Source organism: Prenolepis imparis, unplaced genomic scaffold (genome assembly GCF_030444845.1).
Source record: "Prenolepis imparis isolate NDT839.2.m4 unplaced genomic scaffold, iyPreImpa1.0 SCAF_13, whole genome shotgun sequence".
NCBI classification, from domain to species: domain Eukaryota; kingdom Metazoa; phylum Arthropoda; class Insecta; order Hymenoptera; family Formicidae; genus Prenolepis; species Prenolepis imparis.
Window position 1 is genome coordinate 9,562,254 of NW_028141171.1, and position 17,305 is coordinate 9,579,558.

Consider the following 17,305-nt stretch of genomic DNA (forward strand, 5'->3'; position numbering starts at 1 on the left):
GAACGAGTCGTTAACCCTGAGATGCGCGCTATCTCTTTTTTATTCGCCGCATGTTAAATCGACGATAACGGAACTCTGACGGCGAATATACATATAAGCGTCGTAAACGCGCTCGTGATTAATAAATTTTTGTACGATTATCATATAAAAATGGTGATAAAAATTTATTTAATGCGTAATATAATATAACGGTTGTGGAGGACGTAGTCGTTATATATATATATATATATATATATATATATATATGTGTGTGAATGTGAAAAATATTCAAGTCGGAACATTTAGGGACGGATATCGCGATTATTCGAATCAGTATTTTATGCTTCAAGAATACGAACGCGTCACGATCTTAATTGTGGATAAATATAACTGTCATAAGTGAAATCGAATTAAACTCTCGTCCCTGGTATAAGAACGCACGAATGAACCTAATGAAATTCATTTCCGCGTGTAGCGCGAGCGACGACCGTGAATTTGCACACGTCAACACATTTCTATACTCGGGCAGATTGTATTGAGAAATTAATGGACTTTATTTGCAAATCGCTCGATGAAATTTGTCATTGCGTATGACAAATATTACTGTTCACGTGTTATTAATAACGTTTTGATATAATATTATATAACATTTTAAGAAAATTCTGCACTAGAAATGATATAAAATATAAAAAATACATTGTATAAAGTAATAATACCTACAGTTTTACATTACAATAATTTTAATTTTAATTTTTTTAGTAAAAAGAACGCACGTTTCTCGTATAATTTTTCAACATTTTTTATGAATAAAATAATATCTTTTATATATAAAATAATATTTTATAAAAAATATTTTTAGCTATATACGTATTTATAAAGTTCGATTTGGAATAATAAATATCTCTGACTCTTTCTAGCCGTTTTCGAATTTGCACGTGCATTCAGCACCGGTGTGAAGTTAGCGCCCAACTTAATAATAAAAAATAAAAAAAAAAAAAAATACAGTTTGTACTTTGTTTGTACCTGTTTGTACCGTTTAATTTTTCGTTTGTACCTCAAAGGGTTACAAGATACCAGGGGGTTAAAAAATGGTCAGCGCCCAACTTTAAGATATTTTAATTTTATTAACGCCATTTGAAAGAGAATCGTTTGTACCTGTTTGCACCTCCTTTCAAATCGTTTGTACCTCAAAGGGACAGGAAGTACAGGCTTTTCAAAATTCGACGACGAAGTACTTTTGCTATTTTTGGAGATTTCGAAAAACGGCCGACGCCACTCGAAAGAGAATCGTTTGTACCCGTTTGTACCTCCATTCAAATCGTTTGTACCTCAAAGGAACCGGAAGTACAGACTTTTCAAAATTCGATCAAGAGGTACTTTTGCTATTTTTTGAGATTTCGAAAAACGGCCGACGCCACTCGAAAGAGAATCGTTTGTATCCGTTTGTACCTTCTTTCAAATCATTTGTACCTCAAAGGAACCGGAAGTGCAGGCAAATTACCTCTTGGTCGAATTTTGAAAAGCCTGTACTTCCGGTTCTTTTGAGGTACAAACGATTTTAAAAGAGGTACAAACGGGTACAAACAATTCTCTTTCGAATGGCGTTGGCCGTTTTTCGATATCTCAAAAAATGACGAAACTACCTCTTGGTCGAATTTTGAAAAGCCTGTACTTCCGGTTCCTTTGAGGTACAAACGATTTGAAAGGAGGTACAAACGGGTACAAACGATTCTCTTTCGAATGGCTCTAATGAAATTAAAATATCTTAAAGTTGGGCGCTGGCGATTTTTTAACCCCCTGGTATCTTGTAACCCTTTGAGGTACAAACGAAGTACAAACGAACTGTATTTTTTTTTTTTTTTTTTTTATTAAGTTGGGCGCTAACTTCACACCGGTGCATTCAGCTATTATATTTCGTCCTTTTAGATTATTTAGATCATAATGCAGCCGCTATTATTAACACATAATTTCTATTAACAGAAATTATGGAAACACTCTTCTCTCCTCTCCTCTTTCCGCTCTTTTTTTCTCTTTTCACACATTCGCACATTATATTTCGCGTATTTTTAGTTCGTATGTCATCTCCGTATTTTTGAAACTTTTAAGTCGATGCAATTCACTACAGCCAGAGCTCAGCCACGGACGTTAAAAACTCCATTACTGCGCTTTTTATACACAATGGATTATGTTTGCTTTCATCGGCATAGTACAATTTTTCTGCCGAATAATTGGGCGTTATGGAGGTGGACGGTATATCGAGGCAATTTGTCCTAAATGAGGTAATTTTCTGTTTCGCAACGGAATATTAATATGACATAAAGCAAATGTCGAGGCGCATTTGCAGTTTCATCGACTATTCTAGCAATTAATATAATTTGATACATAATGCATACATCCCCGCTTATTTTACGCTACTGTCAAATTTTTCGTCTGTATTTTCAATCTGTATGTTTATTTGCGTTTTGCCTAATTAACATACAATTACGCTTTCGTATATGCACGCATGAAAACTCTTAAATTATTTAGCTTTCAACAATATAGTTTACCGAAACGGTTACGCATAAATGTGTGCATTAAACATAAAAATACGAAAATAATTGTTTAGCTGTTTATTACTTAAGTGACCGTAACAAACGTATAACATTTTTACCAGTGTTTTTTCCATTTTACAAAATTAATGTATTATTTTATCAAGAAATATCAGAATATTAAAAAGTAGAAGATAAAATGAAACAATATAATTATTTCTCTTTGGATACCTTTCACATATATAGTGCAATTATAATACAATTACTGTAATAATTATTCGTGCTAATGAAACTTTATCAGAGAAACGAATCAGAGATGAGACACGTTGCGCGTTACGGACATTTGAAGCGAATATCGCGATGAATATCTCCGCGTGATAAAAAAAAACCCAACAAATTGGTAAGGTATTAAGCAGCCAGAACTGCGGCTCGGTTATGGTCTGTAAGTTACATCGGCGTCAAAATCCTTTCCCAGCGAAGGGCTCGTACAGTACTTACTAATGACGATCGAGACTCCCTTCAGGATCAGGTTGCCACACCGATTCGTGGACGATCGACTCGCGGACGCGAAGCGAGACGAGCGCGACCATGTTTCGCCGTAACTACGAATCGATTCTCGTTTTTCCCGGCTTCTCGACCGGAACGGAATCGACTCGCCGTCGTGCCGTGGACGCCCCATTGCATCCAGCTGAGAAGGAACCGCAAAGAGTACGACATCTCGCCGTCCTCCTAACATCCGTCCGGAAAGATTGGCGGCAGTGGCGTAACTAGGTGTATGCATGTGTGTGTGCTTGACTGCTTCAAAACATTCTCTTTCTCTTTTTTTTTTTTTTTTTTCTATAATATATTACGTATAGTTCTCTTTTTCTTCTCGTAGAACGTTCAAATTTGTCGCGATTGAAATTTACGATTATAAAACTAATTGACATCATTTATTATTGTTAGATTTTGCATCTTCAAGTCTTGCATTCTTAGCGCGATTTTTGCTTTCCTTCGTACCTTCAGGGTCTAACTTACGCCATTGATCGTCGGATATGCCGAGCTTTGACGGTGCGGAAAAAAAGTTTACGCTCGCTTTTGCCTATAGTAGTTAGCTACTTTCTGTGGCCGATGAGCAATCTTGCGGCCACGCATCGTTACGATACAATATTTCTAGCCCCAGAGGCAATTGTGTTCTTGCGGCGCACGTAATAAGCATGGCGAAACTTGTCGCCGAACAGCGACATTGAACGAGCACGTGCTCAGATGCAACGTACGTGATTATGGGTGATTCTGAAAAGTTTCTTTGTTCATACATTTTGCACGTGCAATATTTTTTATCAGATATACCTCGTGTTTAATCTTTTTTATACAGAATATACGCGGATTTTGAGAGATTTTTTTCATCATCAATCTCATCGTTTTATGACGCGGTTGAAATTCCTTCTTTAAAAATAGATGTTCGAAGGACACTTTGGTTAAGTGATCCCATAAAGAGGTTTATGTCCCAATATTTCATCGGAGATGCTGAAAACTGTCTGACAGGTAAAATGCGCAACGGCATTTCGATCGAACTGGAGCGGGAATCCCCTTTGGCCGGAGAATTTTATTCGAGAATAGAATAAAATGCCGTCTAGGCAAGTCAATAATCTTGAAGAAAGAATTCGGTATATTCTCGCGTGATGTCGGGATCTTTTTACTATCGATTATAAGCTTATTATCGATCGTGACGACCTAATTTAATTATAATTCAATGTATACAAAGGAATATAATATTTCATATACGCTTGCATTTATCAATTAATTGAATGAAAAATTTGTATTTTGCATATGCGCGCGATTTAAATATCACAAAGTTATGCAGCTTTAATTGTTATGCAACGTGTAAATTAATGAAGCGGATTCTCCCTCCGTATCCAACAACATGGCATACGTTACTTCCTTACTTGGCCTCTCTCGGCTTCATTTACCGCTTAATCCCGCGAAATTTAGTGCACTTATTTGCCTATTCGCAATATGCGGTTCTGCCCGCCGATTATCCCGGGCGCGTATTTCTCGCGACGAGAAACTCATCGGGCCGAGCATATTAAGGAAATCTCCGCTGCATAAAGGCGGGTCGGGCGTGCCCGCGCTTTCTTTGCATAGCCACTCCTCACGAAGATTCACTGTAGCGAAAAGCAACGCGCTTGTGCAACGGCAGAAGATTACGCGTAGAGGACATCCTCCGAAGACGTTGACTCCTGTCACACATCCATACAGCCATGGGCGATCGTGGAAACCGGTTTGTCTCGACGCGCGCGCCTTCCATCCGCTACATACGCTCGGTAAACCTTCCTTCGACGGCTTTTGTACCGGTTTACCGGACGAAAATTTCTCGAGTTTTCTCCATTTATGCAGTTTGTACAGGTGACATTTATTAAAAATTTCACTGTGCCAAGCTGTACTCCCCGATGGAATTCGTCGAACGATAATTGGACGCTCGAGAGACTTCTCTCTTTAAAGCCGATTTAGAAGACTTTGACTTTAAAAGTCGAAATAAGTCTTTCGTAATATGTGTTAAGCTCGATCGAATAACAGTCGGTGAATGAAGAAAAAATCTCGAGATTTTACGAGGGATTATCAACTGAATATTCTCGAGTTTTAGAACTTTATAATGTAGGATAGATTGAGGACATCTCTCTCTTTTTCTAAAAAGAGATAACGCAAGGTTGGAATATATATATTTTCGACTTTTCGCTATTGCCCTGAACACGTTTTATCAATATACAACGATTGTCGAAACACCTTCTGAATAGTTTAAAAATAGTCAAAGAGACCGAATGTGAGCAGATGTGAAGAAGTTTTAACATTTCAAGAAGTTGCTGTTTCTTATAGCGATGCGCACGGTTTACGTACAGAAAATAGAAAGAGAATTCTATCTTTAAAGATTATTGTGCATTATAAAAAAGTACGAATATAAATACAAATGCGAGCATGCAAGCGAGAGAATAAATAATATATAATGATACAGTAATTTTATTATATAACAGAAAAATCGATTTATTCGTACATACATATGTTGCGATAATGAGTTCGTTTAAAAATAGTATACTATTGACAAATTATGTATCTAAAATATGCAGAATATATTTTGAGACATCATATTAAAACTGTTGAAGCGAATAAATGTAACATATGCGAAACGCATAAAATATTTATTAACAAGAACTGCAAAAACAATCATTTTGCATAGGAAATTCACATTGATTGCACCGTGCTTTATAATTCACATTTTATCTCATTTGAATATTTTTAAATGTCATTTACAATGCGTTTGACTCGCTCTATAAGATCAGAAGATTTTAATTTTGAAAATCTGATAATTTGTTTACGTCAACAACAGTTCTATTTTTTCGTTATTATAAGCGGTTTTAACATTTTAATTTAATATAAATGTATGAGTGTATGTATGTATTTACTCATGCGTGGGTGTGTGTATATATATACGTATGTGTGTGCTTTGTCATATTAATTGTACGTCATTAATTGTAGAAAAATTAACAACAGATAAAGCAATTATTGAAATTTTACGAAACTTTTAAAGAAAAATATTCGATAATAATTATCTTTATTTTTTATTTATATTCAAAAAAATATTCGAAGGAACGTGTTTAACGAGAATGCGAGAGACATCGCGGAAGGAGAGGTCGCGGGGTTAATAATGTAATTAGGCCATCGTTCTTTGGACTGAGCGCAACTCGGCGTGCAATCGCGAGGCTTTCGACGGAAATACATTACGCGAGCAAAGTGGTTACGTTGCGTTATTGTCATCATCATCATTATCTTCATCATCGTACATACCTCTTTCGCCGGCAAAGAATACACGGCTGCTGCGCTTAGAAATCGCTCGCGGTACTTGACCGAGGCAACAATTTACACCCTAGAAACCCTACATCCCGGTATAGCCATAGTTTAGATTTATTCTTTTCCTGCGAGTTCGAACTTGCCGGTCGTCGAAATAAAGTAAGCGAACCAGGGACTCTCGTCTAGCCGCATTTGCTTCTCTCTCTTTCTCTCGAAATGTAGTACACTAAATCACAAACGACTATCGCCGTCGAGGGAAATATAGCGGAATCGCGATGCCTCTCGGTGTTCTCGGCGTTAATGGTACAAACGCCGCCGAATCGAGAGGATGGACGAAGGCGCGAGATTTACGGACGAAGCGCATCCGCGACAGAGCGACGGAGACTATAGTAGAGTAGATTCTGATATCCTGCCGGGTCCCTGGATATCCGGTCCGAGAAGCCGTTTCGACAGGCAGGCAGGCAGGCAGGCAGGAAGGAAGGAAGGAAGTCTCTCGGTCGCCCAGTTCGCGCACACAAGGACCGGTGTGCGCAGAACACACTATATATACGCGCTACCAAATAATATGCAAATTCAATACTCTTACCGTGAGATCGGTTCAAAGCGTCTCAAAGACGATAGTAGCTAGACGGTTTACGGTCCCGCAAACTCGCGCGCAGGTGGGTTGCCGCATGAAATAGTATGTTCCGCGTACCTGACAATTAAGGAAACATTCCGACTCCGTGCGCCTCAAACAAATTGCGGGATGATTGCGACGAGGAAAGACGACGCACGTTCTTTGTACTTGTACATTTTCGCTCGCGACACTGTTCTGTTTTCGCTTCAAGTTTTAGACGTGTATAAACGAAAAGAAAATGAGCTTTATTAGTGTGCAACAAAAACGCAACAAAAAAAAATTTTTTTTGCGTACGCAGAAGCATCCGAGTTTCTTTTCAAGCACAGTTTTCTTAAGTAATACAAATTTTCCATGTTTTACGGAATATCTAATGTGAGGAATATCATGTGCTCTCGTTAGCTTAAACTCGAAGAAGGAGAATTTAATATTAAACTAAATTAAGATTTAACGTTAAAGGGATCCAACGATATTTCATATTGAATTTTAACTTAAAAAGGGATCAGTAGGTTACGCGTTAAAAAATGAATAGTCCTGAAAATCCTGTAGATATTAAACAAGTCATATATACAATATAAGCTACGCTTTGTCAGGTTATATATTTATATATATAGAGACGTGCATTAAAGCGAGAATGAAAGATGAGAGCAGCGATTAAGTGCCGCATCATTTAATCGAAATGTTTTACCGGCGCAGATATATCACGCACCACGCGTGGACGATGCATATCGACGTACATAATTTAATGCACGAACAACGTCGACGATGCATCGTGCTAAAAATTTTCAATTTCCAATGAGCGCGTTGGTCGCCGCGCGTCGCGGTACCACACATAATTGATACCAGGGTCTCCGTAATTCAAATTATTTCGCCGTAAATTACGCATGTATGAGGGATATTCGTAATAACAATAATTATAATAATCTGATGGAGACTGGCACGAGTATCGGCACAGAAGCAAATGCAATTAGCGCACGCTACATTGGACCGCGGAGGGGAGGGTACCTTTGAAATTGATGAGTTAGGTAGATAGATTCTCGGGCACGCTGGATTTAGGTATAGAGCCGATTAGGTGCAGGGAAATGTCGCGTGTCGCTGGCCGAAAATCGCAAGAAATTTACGAATTGAATAAAAGCATCGTATAATATTCGTGGATTTCATGAATAAGGTTTTAACAAGCGGAATTGCGAACGTGGGTGACATCCGTATATTCGCGGATGAATAAAGGATATTAAATTCAAGAGGGAAGGAGATTAACGTAATGATTAATAATGCGTCACTAATTATTTCATTACTCGACTATTTCAGTTTTCGGTGCTAAGTGCCAATAGGTATATATATATTTCGATCCTGTTTGCGCTCGATATTTTTACCGTCAATTATTTTTACCATCGCGTTACTTCTCTTCTACTCCATCTACTCAAAAGTTAACGATCTCTTGAATAGTGAGCGCAGGAACTTTCTGTAAGGGATGTCAATTTACCCTTCCATCTCCATAAATTTTTATCATCTCGGGCCGCGCGCGATTCCGCACGGCCGTCACGGATGTAAAGGCAAAAGGTGAAGGAGAGGAGAGGCGCGTTGATCTCTACGTAGCGCGCAATCGTCGAAAACTTTATCATGATTCTCGACAAAGGCACCGGCGTAAAGACAAGGAGATCAAAGAGCGATCTGGGGCTCGCGTTCTTTCGCACATACTCGGTACCGGTAGCGTCCGCCATCATCCGCAATGCGCCTTACTATATAGTAAAAATGAGAATGCTCGTTCCATTAACGTTATACTCGCTACCCTTTGCATATACGCCCGTGCAAAGGGAGTCTCGAAACACGCGTGACAATGCGCGATGCTCTCTTTCTCGTGCGATGCAAAATATTTTGACGCGGCGTCGAACATGAGCAGCCGTTATTCGACGCGCCCTATTTCTGCCAAAACTTTTGCGCCGCCGTTAAAGCTAGAAATGATTGGATAAAACACATTAGCTTATTGCATTTTTTACTTTGTATTAAAATTATCTTCGAATAATGCCGCGAAATATTCTATCAGAATGTGAATTGGGAGTTTGAATTTACTTGAAATTAAATGAAAAACAAAAGAGAGAAAGAGAGAAGGGGCGGAGAAGAGAAATCATATTATATATTCTTTTAATGATATATGGCATTATAATATTGTCGTTCCTGCGGATTTATTTTTCAACTTAATACTCTCGCTCTCTGTTATATCTCTTTATTGTATTTGTGTCGCTTCTCTATCAACCTTTCTCTCTCTCGATGTATCACATTGGCGTAGCGCTTTGTCAAGCTGTCATCCAAGTATTGCTTTCTATGAGGAGCCACCGTCTCGCCGATACTTCAATTCAATATCGTTACATTCCCGACAACTCGACAATTTCTGTCCTACGTTTTTCGATTATTCGGCACATCCGCGAAATAGAAATATACGTTTACCTCTTTCATTCCAATTTTCGCGCTCGATACGAGATGAAGGATCGCGAACGCCGAGATTTACACAATGTTTAGTAAAAGAGGCAAGTTCCGTCGTTGATTAAATATACATTCTGATTACAGATATAATGGATAGATCGTATCTCCCCTTTTGCATGTTTTAGAAATGTTATTCATCGCAGAGTCAGAAACGACTCGGTTTATTAGATGTTTCCTCGGCGCGGTTCTTTCTAGTCTCTTTTCGAGTCCCTACGTAAGGTAACGTGTCTCACGAAGGTCTTCGAGGAGAGAGAGAGAGCTCATGGTTTTTACATATATACGTATACATAGTCTGAGACGCGTTGTACACGGAACGAATCCACTTCCCAACGCGGCATACTCTTCCCATTTCCTTCCACTCGATCGAGATGTTTCCAACGAGATTCGATGCTTTTCCGAAGGGATTTTTTTGTATACATTTATAATATATGTATACATGTTACATACATATGCGACTGAACACACGAGTCAGGCATAAATATGTATTTGTATATAAGTCACTTTTCGATCGAAATATCTAAAAGTACTGAAACCTGTTCAAAGATGAAAGAGAGGAAGGGTGATGTGAAGGAGGGGAGAAAAAAAACCCCTAATCGTAAGTCGCGCAAATTCTTTGGCACTTGGAACATTTTCGAAAGCGTCGCGCTTTAATCCTTCAGGAGAGAGTTAAATCCGGAATTTTAAGAATTCCGCCTCAGTGCCCTCCTTCCCCCCCCCCCTTCTCGTCTCCTCTTCCGCCGACCGTCGTAAGTCTCTTTTCTATCTACCGTCGTTCCCTTCGTACCCCCTCGAGCGAGTTTCTTGTCCCCGACCACGACGTCGCGGCGTCCAAGCGCATCCTGGACAGGAAATTAAAAAGGACCACCCGCGGATGCTGCTTGCAATCTCACGAAATTCCGAGACGGGAGCGATGATGCGAGACTCGTACTTTGCGGTACTTTGCCGGTGCATCTACGCGAGTAGATGCGACCTACTATCGATATTCGGATATATTGAATGAAACTGGTTATTGCAGGGAGGATTTTTTTTCCTTTCCTTTATGTGCATACATACGTTAGCAATCTCGTTTTCCCTTTTTCGCGATGCATTCAAGAGAAACGCCATTGGCTATTTAATATTTCATTCTGTGATCTCGCGCGCGTTTATATAGCGTTTATTAAATTAGTTATAATTCATTTTCATTAGTAAAAATGAATATAAATAGCAATCTCTCGCCCTCTTCCTCTTTTTCTTTTGTAACACAATAATATTTAAACTCTTGTGAAATAATAATTATGTTTTTTGCTAGTATCTAGAATCTCTTTGAGTGTTTCTAACTCATATGTAAAAAATACAAAGCTATCAATTTACATATTTCTGCACAAGTACATCTACATTTTTTTTGTTTCTTCCACATTTCTTATCTGTTCTTTTTCGACCATCGCGTTTTCTCGCAGACATTGTAAAAATACATACCTACATGTGTAAACGCTCGTGTTATGTCGATAATAACGACACGTTTAAAATTTTTAAGTGAGGAAAAAGATGTAAGTAATGCTGAACACGTGGAAGATTCATTGTTAATGAATAGAGGATATTAATTATGGACATTGAATGTAAAAGCTTTCAAGAGATCCTTAACCCCTTACCAGTGTCTGACGTCTATATGCGCAAAAATTTTAGTGACCACCAGTGTGTCTGACGCTTATAAGCGTCATCATAAAAAAATTCGATAAATACCAATTTCAAACATTGCGATTTCAATCAAACTTGGTGTGTAGGGATTTTTTGGGTCGCTGAATCCAAATTGAAGTTAAAATTGCAAAATTTTGAACAGTTGATCCAATATGGCTGCCAGAAATATAAAAAAACGTCCGATTGAAAATAAAATTGGTTTTTACGTCACATTCTGGGTTTTTGGGGCCACTGAATTCAAATTCAATATTATAATCATCAAATTGAAAATGGCAGATCCAATATGGCTGTCATGAATTTTGAAAATTTTCGATTTGAATATTTTCAAACTTTGCGACATCCATGTTGGATCCGCCATCTTTAATTCGATAATTTTGATATGAAATTTGGATTCAGCGACCCCAAAAACCCCCAAGGAATATTTTTTATAAAAATTGAAAAAAATTTTTGTCAACACACTTACGGCACAGAAACATTTTTTTCTGTACACTATTAAAGGGTTAATATTTTCGCATTCTATTCCTAAGAGAAATAAGACATTACATAACACACATACACATACGTGTATATATAAGAATTAACACTATATTTATTATAGCTATTTAATTATAAGTATTTTTATAATTTTTCAGATCTGTGCAGCATTCGTGTCAAATCTACACAACCGAATATGGCGAGCAGAAGAAATCACCCAAGAGTGAGTCTTTTTATAATATATAATATTTTATATTGTAGGCATATATATAACTCTTGCATTATTTATATAATATTGGGCTCCATCCGAGACTTCTATATCGATTGATTATTCTTAATTATATTCCTGATTACATTCAACAGACATAATCTCTTTGCCTACAATATATAATATACTCTTCTCTTTATTATTGGAGAGTTTATTAGAAATTACAAAAAATATCGAAATTGCTCGCATCCTTGTTTAAGCCTGCATGTTTATCACTCTCGATAATCTCGTGCGAATTTCGGATGCAGAGGCGTTAAACGCACGAATTTTGCGCGAATCATCAAACACGTACTTGCGTCTCTTTTTCGCCGCCCAGACTGCGAATATATACTGCAAACGTTCCCTTCTCTTCCCCTTTCACGGTCCCACCGATCGTTGCATCTGCCGTGCAGATATCGTCGAGTTGGGGCGGTACCCCGGCTGTTATTTCCAAGTCTTTTTGCGTAGGCGCTTTGCGTGGTACCTACCATTATATCCCGATGTCTTTGTCCGACCGGTTTCGCGACAGCTCTCGGTCCTCGTTCCCCTGGCATCTCGTGTGTAAAAACGTTATGCTTGCACGTGTCCCTCTTACGATCATCTCCGGGTCCTGAAATCGGCAAACGATCTTTCTGGTTAAAATATCTATAAATATATCGCATTTAATCTCCTCTCTTTCTTTCAATATTGAACTCGATTGACGCGATTTCAACGTTACTATTTTTGTCATTGTATAAAATTAGTCAGAAAAATAATACTAATTTAATAATAATCGATCGATTCTCTTCGTCGAGATATTTATATATTATGAATAAAATTACATATAATAATTAGAGTAGAGTTCAACTATTTTAGATTTCAAAACTTAAATAATATAATTAGGCAGGAACGTAATAATAGAGAGACGCGGAAGGATAAACATTTGTTAGTGTGAAATATCTATGTTGATACCTATAATAAAATATCTATACATCTCTTAACCATCGAAATGGTCGGACATTTCACATCCGCCATTAATTTCTTCGGGATATAATTATTCTCTCGATTACAAGTGACTTATCGCTTGTATTACCATCGCAAGGAGACGCGATCGGCGTGGATCCTAGACCGGGATACACATACAGACGCGTATAACGATCGAACGTTGTACATTACACACGGGGGGTATCGAGAAGAACAGAAAGGGGGCGGCAGGGTGAAGCGTTACGGAGCGAGGGCGCGAGCAAACGGAATGCCATAAATCTCATGTAAATTCGGTCTGCTTGATTTGCAAGCACAATGCCAGACGATTCTACTATCCGCCTCCGGCAACGCGCGGATACGCCGTCTATACGCTCCCCCCTGGACATCTACGCACTCCCGATCGAGTTTCGCGACGACGACTACGACGTCGTCGTCGTCGTCGGCCATGCTGGCTGTCCCGAAATGTGCGCTTCCCATGCTTCGAGTTATGAATAGTTAAACATGAGAATTTCTGGACGTGATAATGGGTAACAAATTTCCAGCGCAGACGATTATTCTGTATACGAAATAATTATACATATATGTGGAAGAAATATCAGGATAATTGCGATAATTTAATACGGATAGCGAAAATTAATTCATCCGTCATTATTTATAGTCTAATAAACAAGTTTGAGATGAAAATATTTTCTCGCAAAAACTTTAGGAGCTATGATAAATTATAATGGAGAAGGAGAGAACATTTATAAGTTTGTTGACGTTTATTCAACGAAAATCTGTACATGATTTAATATGTGATATTCAATGTGAATGACATAAGGAGATTAATGGGAATATCTTATATAAGAAGCAAGCTAGATATATAGAGATTTCCATTAAAATTTTAACTAAATAAATATTTTGACAGAAATATGTACAATATTTTATTAATATTTCTCTATGTATATGAAACATTATCATTTATGTATAGGTAAAATTTAATCGAAAAATGTCATCCTTAGCACACCAAATGTCGCGTATAACATATATTAATAATATACGAATCTTATTCCAAAAATTATGCGAGACATTTAAAAATATAATATATATGAATACATATAGCGAATGCACGAATATCCAAATCTCAAAGTATCATAGTGTCACTCATCTAGTTTTACTCTTTTCGTGCATCTGTACAACGCGATTCGATTTTATTCTTAGCGCCGCGACGGTGTCGCATCGATCGATCCTCGCCGTCGGTTTCGGACGTAATTATCGCGGTGAATCGCGCAGGACGCGAGCGGCGGAACCAGCTGATGTAGCCGCGGAATAGCTGGCGCGTTAACGTGGAAACGACTCGTGCCGGACGAAGCGGCAGCGAAGCGTCGAGACGGAACCCGCCGCAGTATTTCACGTCGCGCCCGCTACCGCCGAGGCACTCGGGACATTATATTAACGATCGTCGACACGTGGGGGGAAACGCCGACGCGTTAAGAAACCACCCCCTCAAGATACCGCCGCGTCGAGCTAAGATCCGGCCGAGTTAGGATTCCCCCGAAACGTCGCGGCCGAGAAAATTCTCTCGACACTTCCGTCGTCCTTTTCGTCTTCTCCTGGCACGCGAGGCCAAGTTCTCGACGACGAGCCACCGGCACGCCTCGCTTCGTGCCGTTTATCGTGTCCCTCTGTCCATCCCTCGGTCACGAAGAGGGATACCTTCGCCGACTCTCTCGGGAGACGACCGGAGGGACGATCTTCCCCGGCTTTCCTCGTGTCGCACGCGCGCCACCCGTTCTTCCGGTCCGTCACGTTCGCGACGAACACAATTCCGGGACGAGCGAAGCTCTCGTCTCTCGTGCACCCCACCGGAATTCGTAGCGCGAAACTTGAAGTCTCTTCTCGGGATATGGTATATAGTGTATATATATATATAGGGCGCGTATAGCGACAATCCGCATTCTCGTCATCTAGAGTAGCTTTGGAACTCGCAGGAGGGATCATTTCTCTCTGATTAGCTGAGGTTGTTACGGCTGCGACTGGTCGAGAGTTAATTTGAAATGGCTCCCGCTTTCAGCAGGAAACTTAGCCTGGATTTCGTAATCCGAATGTTTAGCGATGAAACTTGAAACGTCGCGATAAGAGAACGGTATAATAAACTTTCCCGACGATCAGTCCGCTTGAATAAAAATATCCGTGGAAAGGAAGGAAGTCGCGAATCTTTCTTCGAGACACTCTGCGTTTTATTTCATATAGACGGCGCTTGATTCCAAAAGGAATTCCAAGTTTATCAAAGCATAGAAAGTTACAAGTATCATTAAATAGTGAAACAGTACTTTTAAGTCCGATTGAGGTAATCGTTCATTTTTCGAAAGCCGAGTTTGATTAGATGCTTCCAGTTGAAGGAGAGTTGGTACGTCGACGGGAAACATTAAATTGAATTCAGAAAATAAGGAAAAAAGAATATGAAGAAAAATAACTCAATTTTTCTGTTATTCATAGCGAGGTGGCTCGGCAATAATTAAGTTATTTAGTAGACGACGTTCCGTGGCTTTATTCGTACGACGACGTGTTACTATATACGGGAAACCGCGAGCAGACGAGAAAACGTCGTGATAAATTCACGAGTCGTCTAGTTGAACGCCTAGATACGAAAGCGAACACAAGCACCTGCAAAACGGCACCTGTGACACACGTGTGCTAGCGCGATGAGTAGGTCGCGCGATCGATGAGATCGTTGGAAAAGAGGGTATATATACTACGTCCTTCGGTATACTCTCGAAAGAAAGAGAGAGAAAGAGACAAAGAGAGATAAAGCGAAGAAAAGAGGGGAAAAAAAGCATTGGACGGAAGGGTATTAGTTTGTTGTATCTCCGCGCGAAGACACTCCACGTCGCGTCGTTCGCGTCATGGCACTTTGGCCATCGAAGTCGACTGAAAATCGATAACGCGGATATCGAGCGTCCGCCATGCAACTGTGTAACAAGTTAATGAACTAACGTCGATACCTCGGGCGTTGAATTACGCTTTTCGTGCGCTAGGACGTCGATATTATTGGAGAAGCGAATTTATTTCTTCTGACGTGCAACTTTTCTCGCGACTATTTCTCGCGTGCCTCGGAAAATTCACGGGCTTGAACAAACAACTTGTTACTTCTTTCTCTCTTTTGCGACTCGTAATCTTTAGGTGCTTTTGCCTCGGCTGACTATAAGCGCGATGGAATGTTTTTCTTTCCAATAGTAGTAAACCACCGTAGAATGGATCGCGCAGAGAATAGCTTGATCAACCGAATAATCACATAATCTCTTTCTCTCAGAGGCTATTTCTCCTTTATATATATTTTCTTTTCCCTTTCATCCCCCTTTTTTTATTTAAGAATTGTAAGGCAACATTTTTCTTAGAAATAATCCAAACACAATGTAGCCTTATTCTTATTTTGTTTCTATATGGGCAAGCAATATCGGCATTTCTCTCCCTTGACTTGACTTTTGGAACGTACAACGCAAGAATGAGGACGATTACGTCTCGCAAAATAAACCGGGACGCGGCTCTTGCCGAAGGTATGCGCGGAATAATCATCCCTTATTCGCGGTTTGTTCTTAAAAGGCGGCGAGAATTCTGCGGCGAAGATCCGAGCGTATTCGAGCCGGGATTGCACGGCGATTCGGCGAAATTGAAAGCGACGAGTGTTACACGCTCGATTACGGCCGCTGTTAGAATAGATGACCGCGGAAGATAACGCGATTTGTTCTCTCTCACCTCGCGTCGCCCCAAGAATTCTTCAAACGAATCCCTCGTTGAAACGACCTTCCCACGAGGACATTATCGCGATTAGCTCGTTTTCCAGAGTAAATTTCCTCGTTATATAGACAAGTATTTATGTGCCAATTATCGCAACGGTCTTTCGAATCATCGAGAATATACGTCACGATAATCGAATATTACGTCATTAGCCTAATTGAAATCTTTTCAATGTCGGCCCATTGTCTATCATCGGCGTAACATACTAATTGACCATAAATATATATATATATTCATATTAGCAGATGGATATACATGCCACATCGATAGACAGATATCTGCCAATTATCGCGCCAATGAAATCGTTGAAAATATCGAATATTGCGATGTTAATACCTTTTGGGAGATCCAACGCGATGTCCGACACTTGAACGTCGTGTTCGCGTTAGGTGTTTCCATCGGCGAACAAGTTTTCCTAGCTGGCTCTAGCTGGGTCATCTTTGACCGACCAATTAACGACGAAGCTGCCGCTATGTATTATATTTAAGTCCTCGACTTTGCGTGACCGGAAGGACAAGCAAGCGGCCGAGGTCGAAGTGGCATCGCGCGTCTACCTTCCAGTTTTATAATCGCCTCGCTCGATAGACTATTATTATTTCTCTCTTCTCTTCTCTTCTCCAATCAACGTCATTAATTTATTCAGGAAGTTCAAGACATATGATGTATTTGAATTTTTCACGTCATGAGTTATGAATGAATGAGAGAAGGATTTGTTGCTTTCTTCGTTCTCGGTGCAACTCTTATATT

At 39.5% G+C, this 17,305-nt stretch overlaps 1 protein-coding gene across 1 annotated transcript in view; it reads right to left on the minus strand.

Annotated features, from left to right (window-relative positions):
* Positions 1–11,739: 11,739 nt before the first annotated feature.
* Positions 11,740–17,305, minus strand: part of LOC145944888 (uncharacterized) — a 106,151-nt gene continuing 100,585 nt past the window's right edge. The window contains exon 4 of the mRNA XM_083053539.1: positions 11,740–12,428. Coding sequence (XP_082909665.1) covers positions 12,052–12,428 — 377 coding nt within the window. The 3' untranslated portion in view covers positions 11,740–12,051. The remainder of the gene's footprint in view (positions 12,429–17,305) is intronic.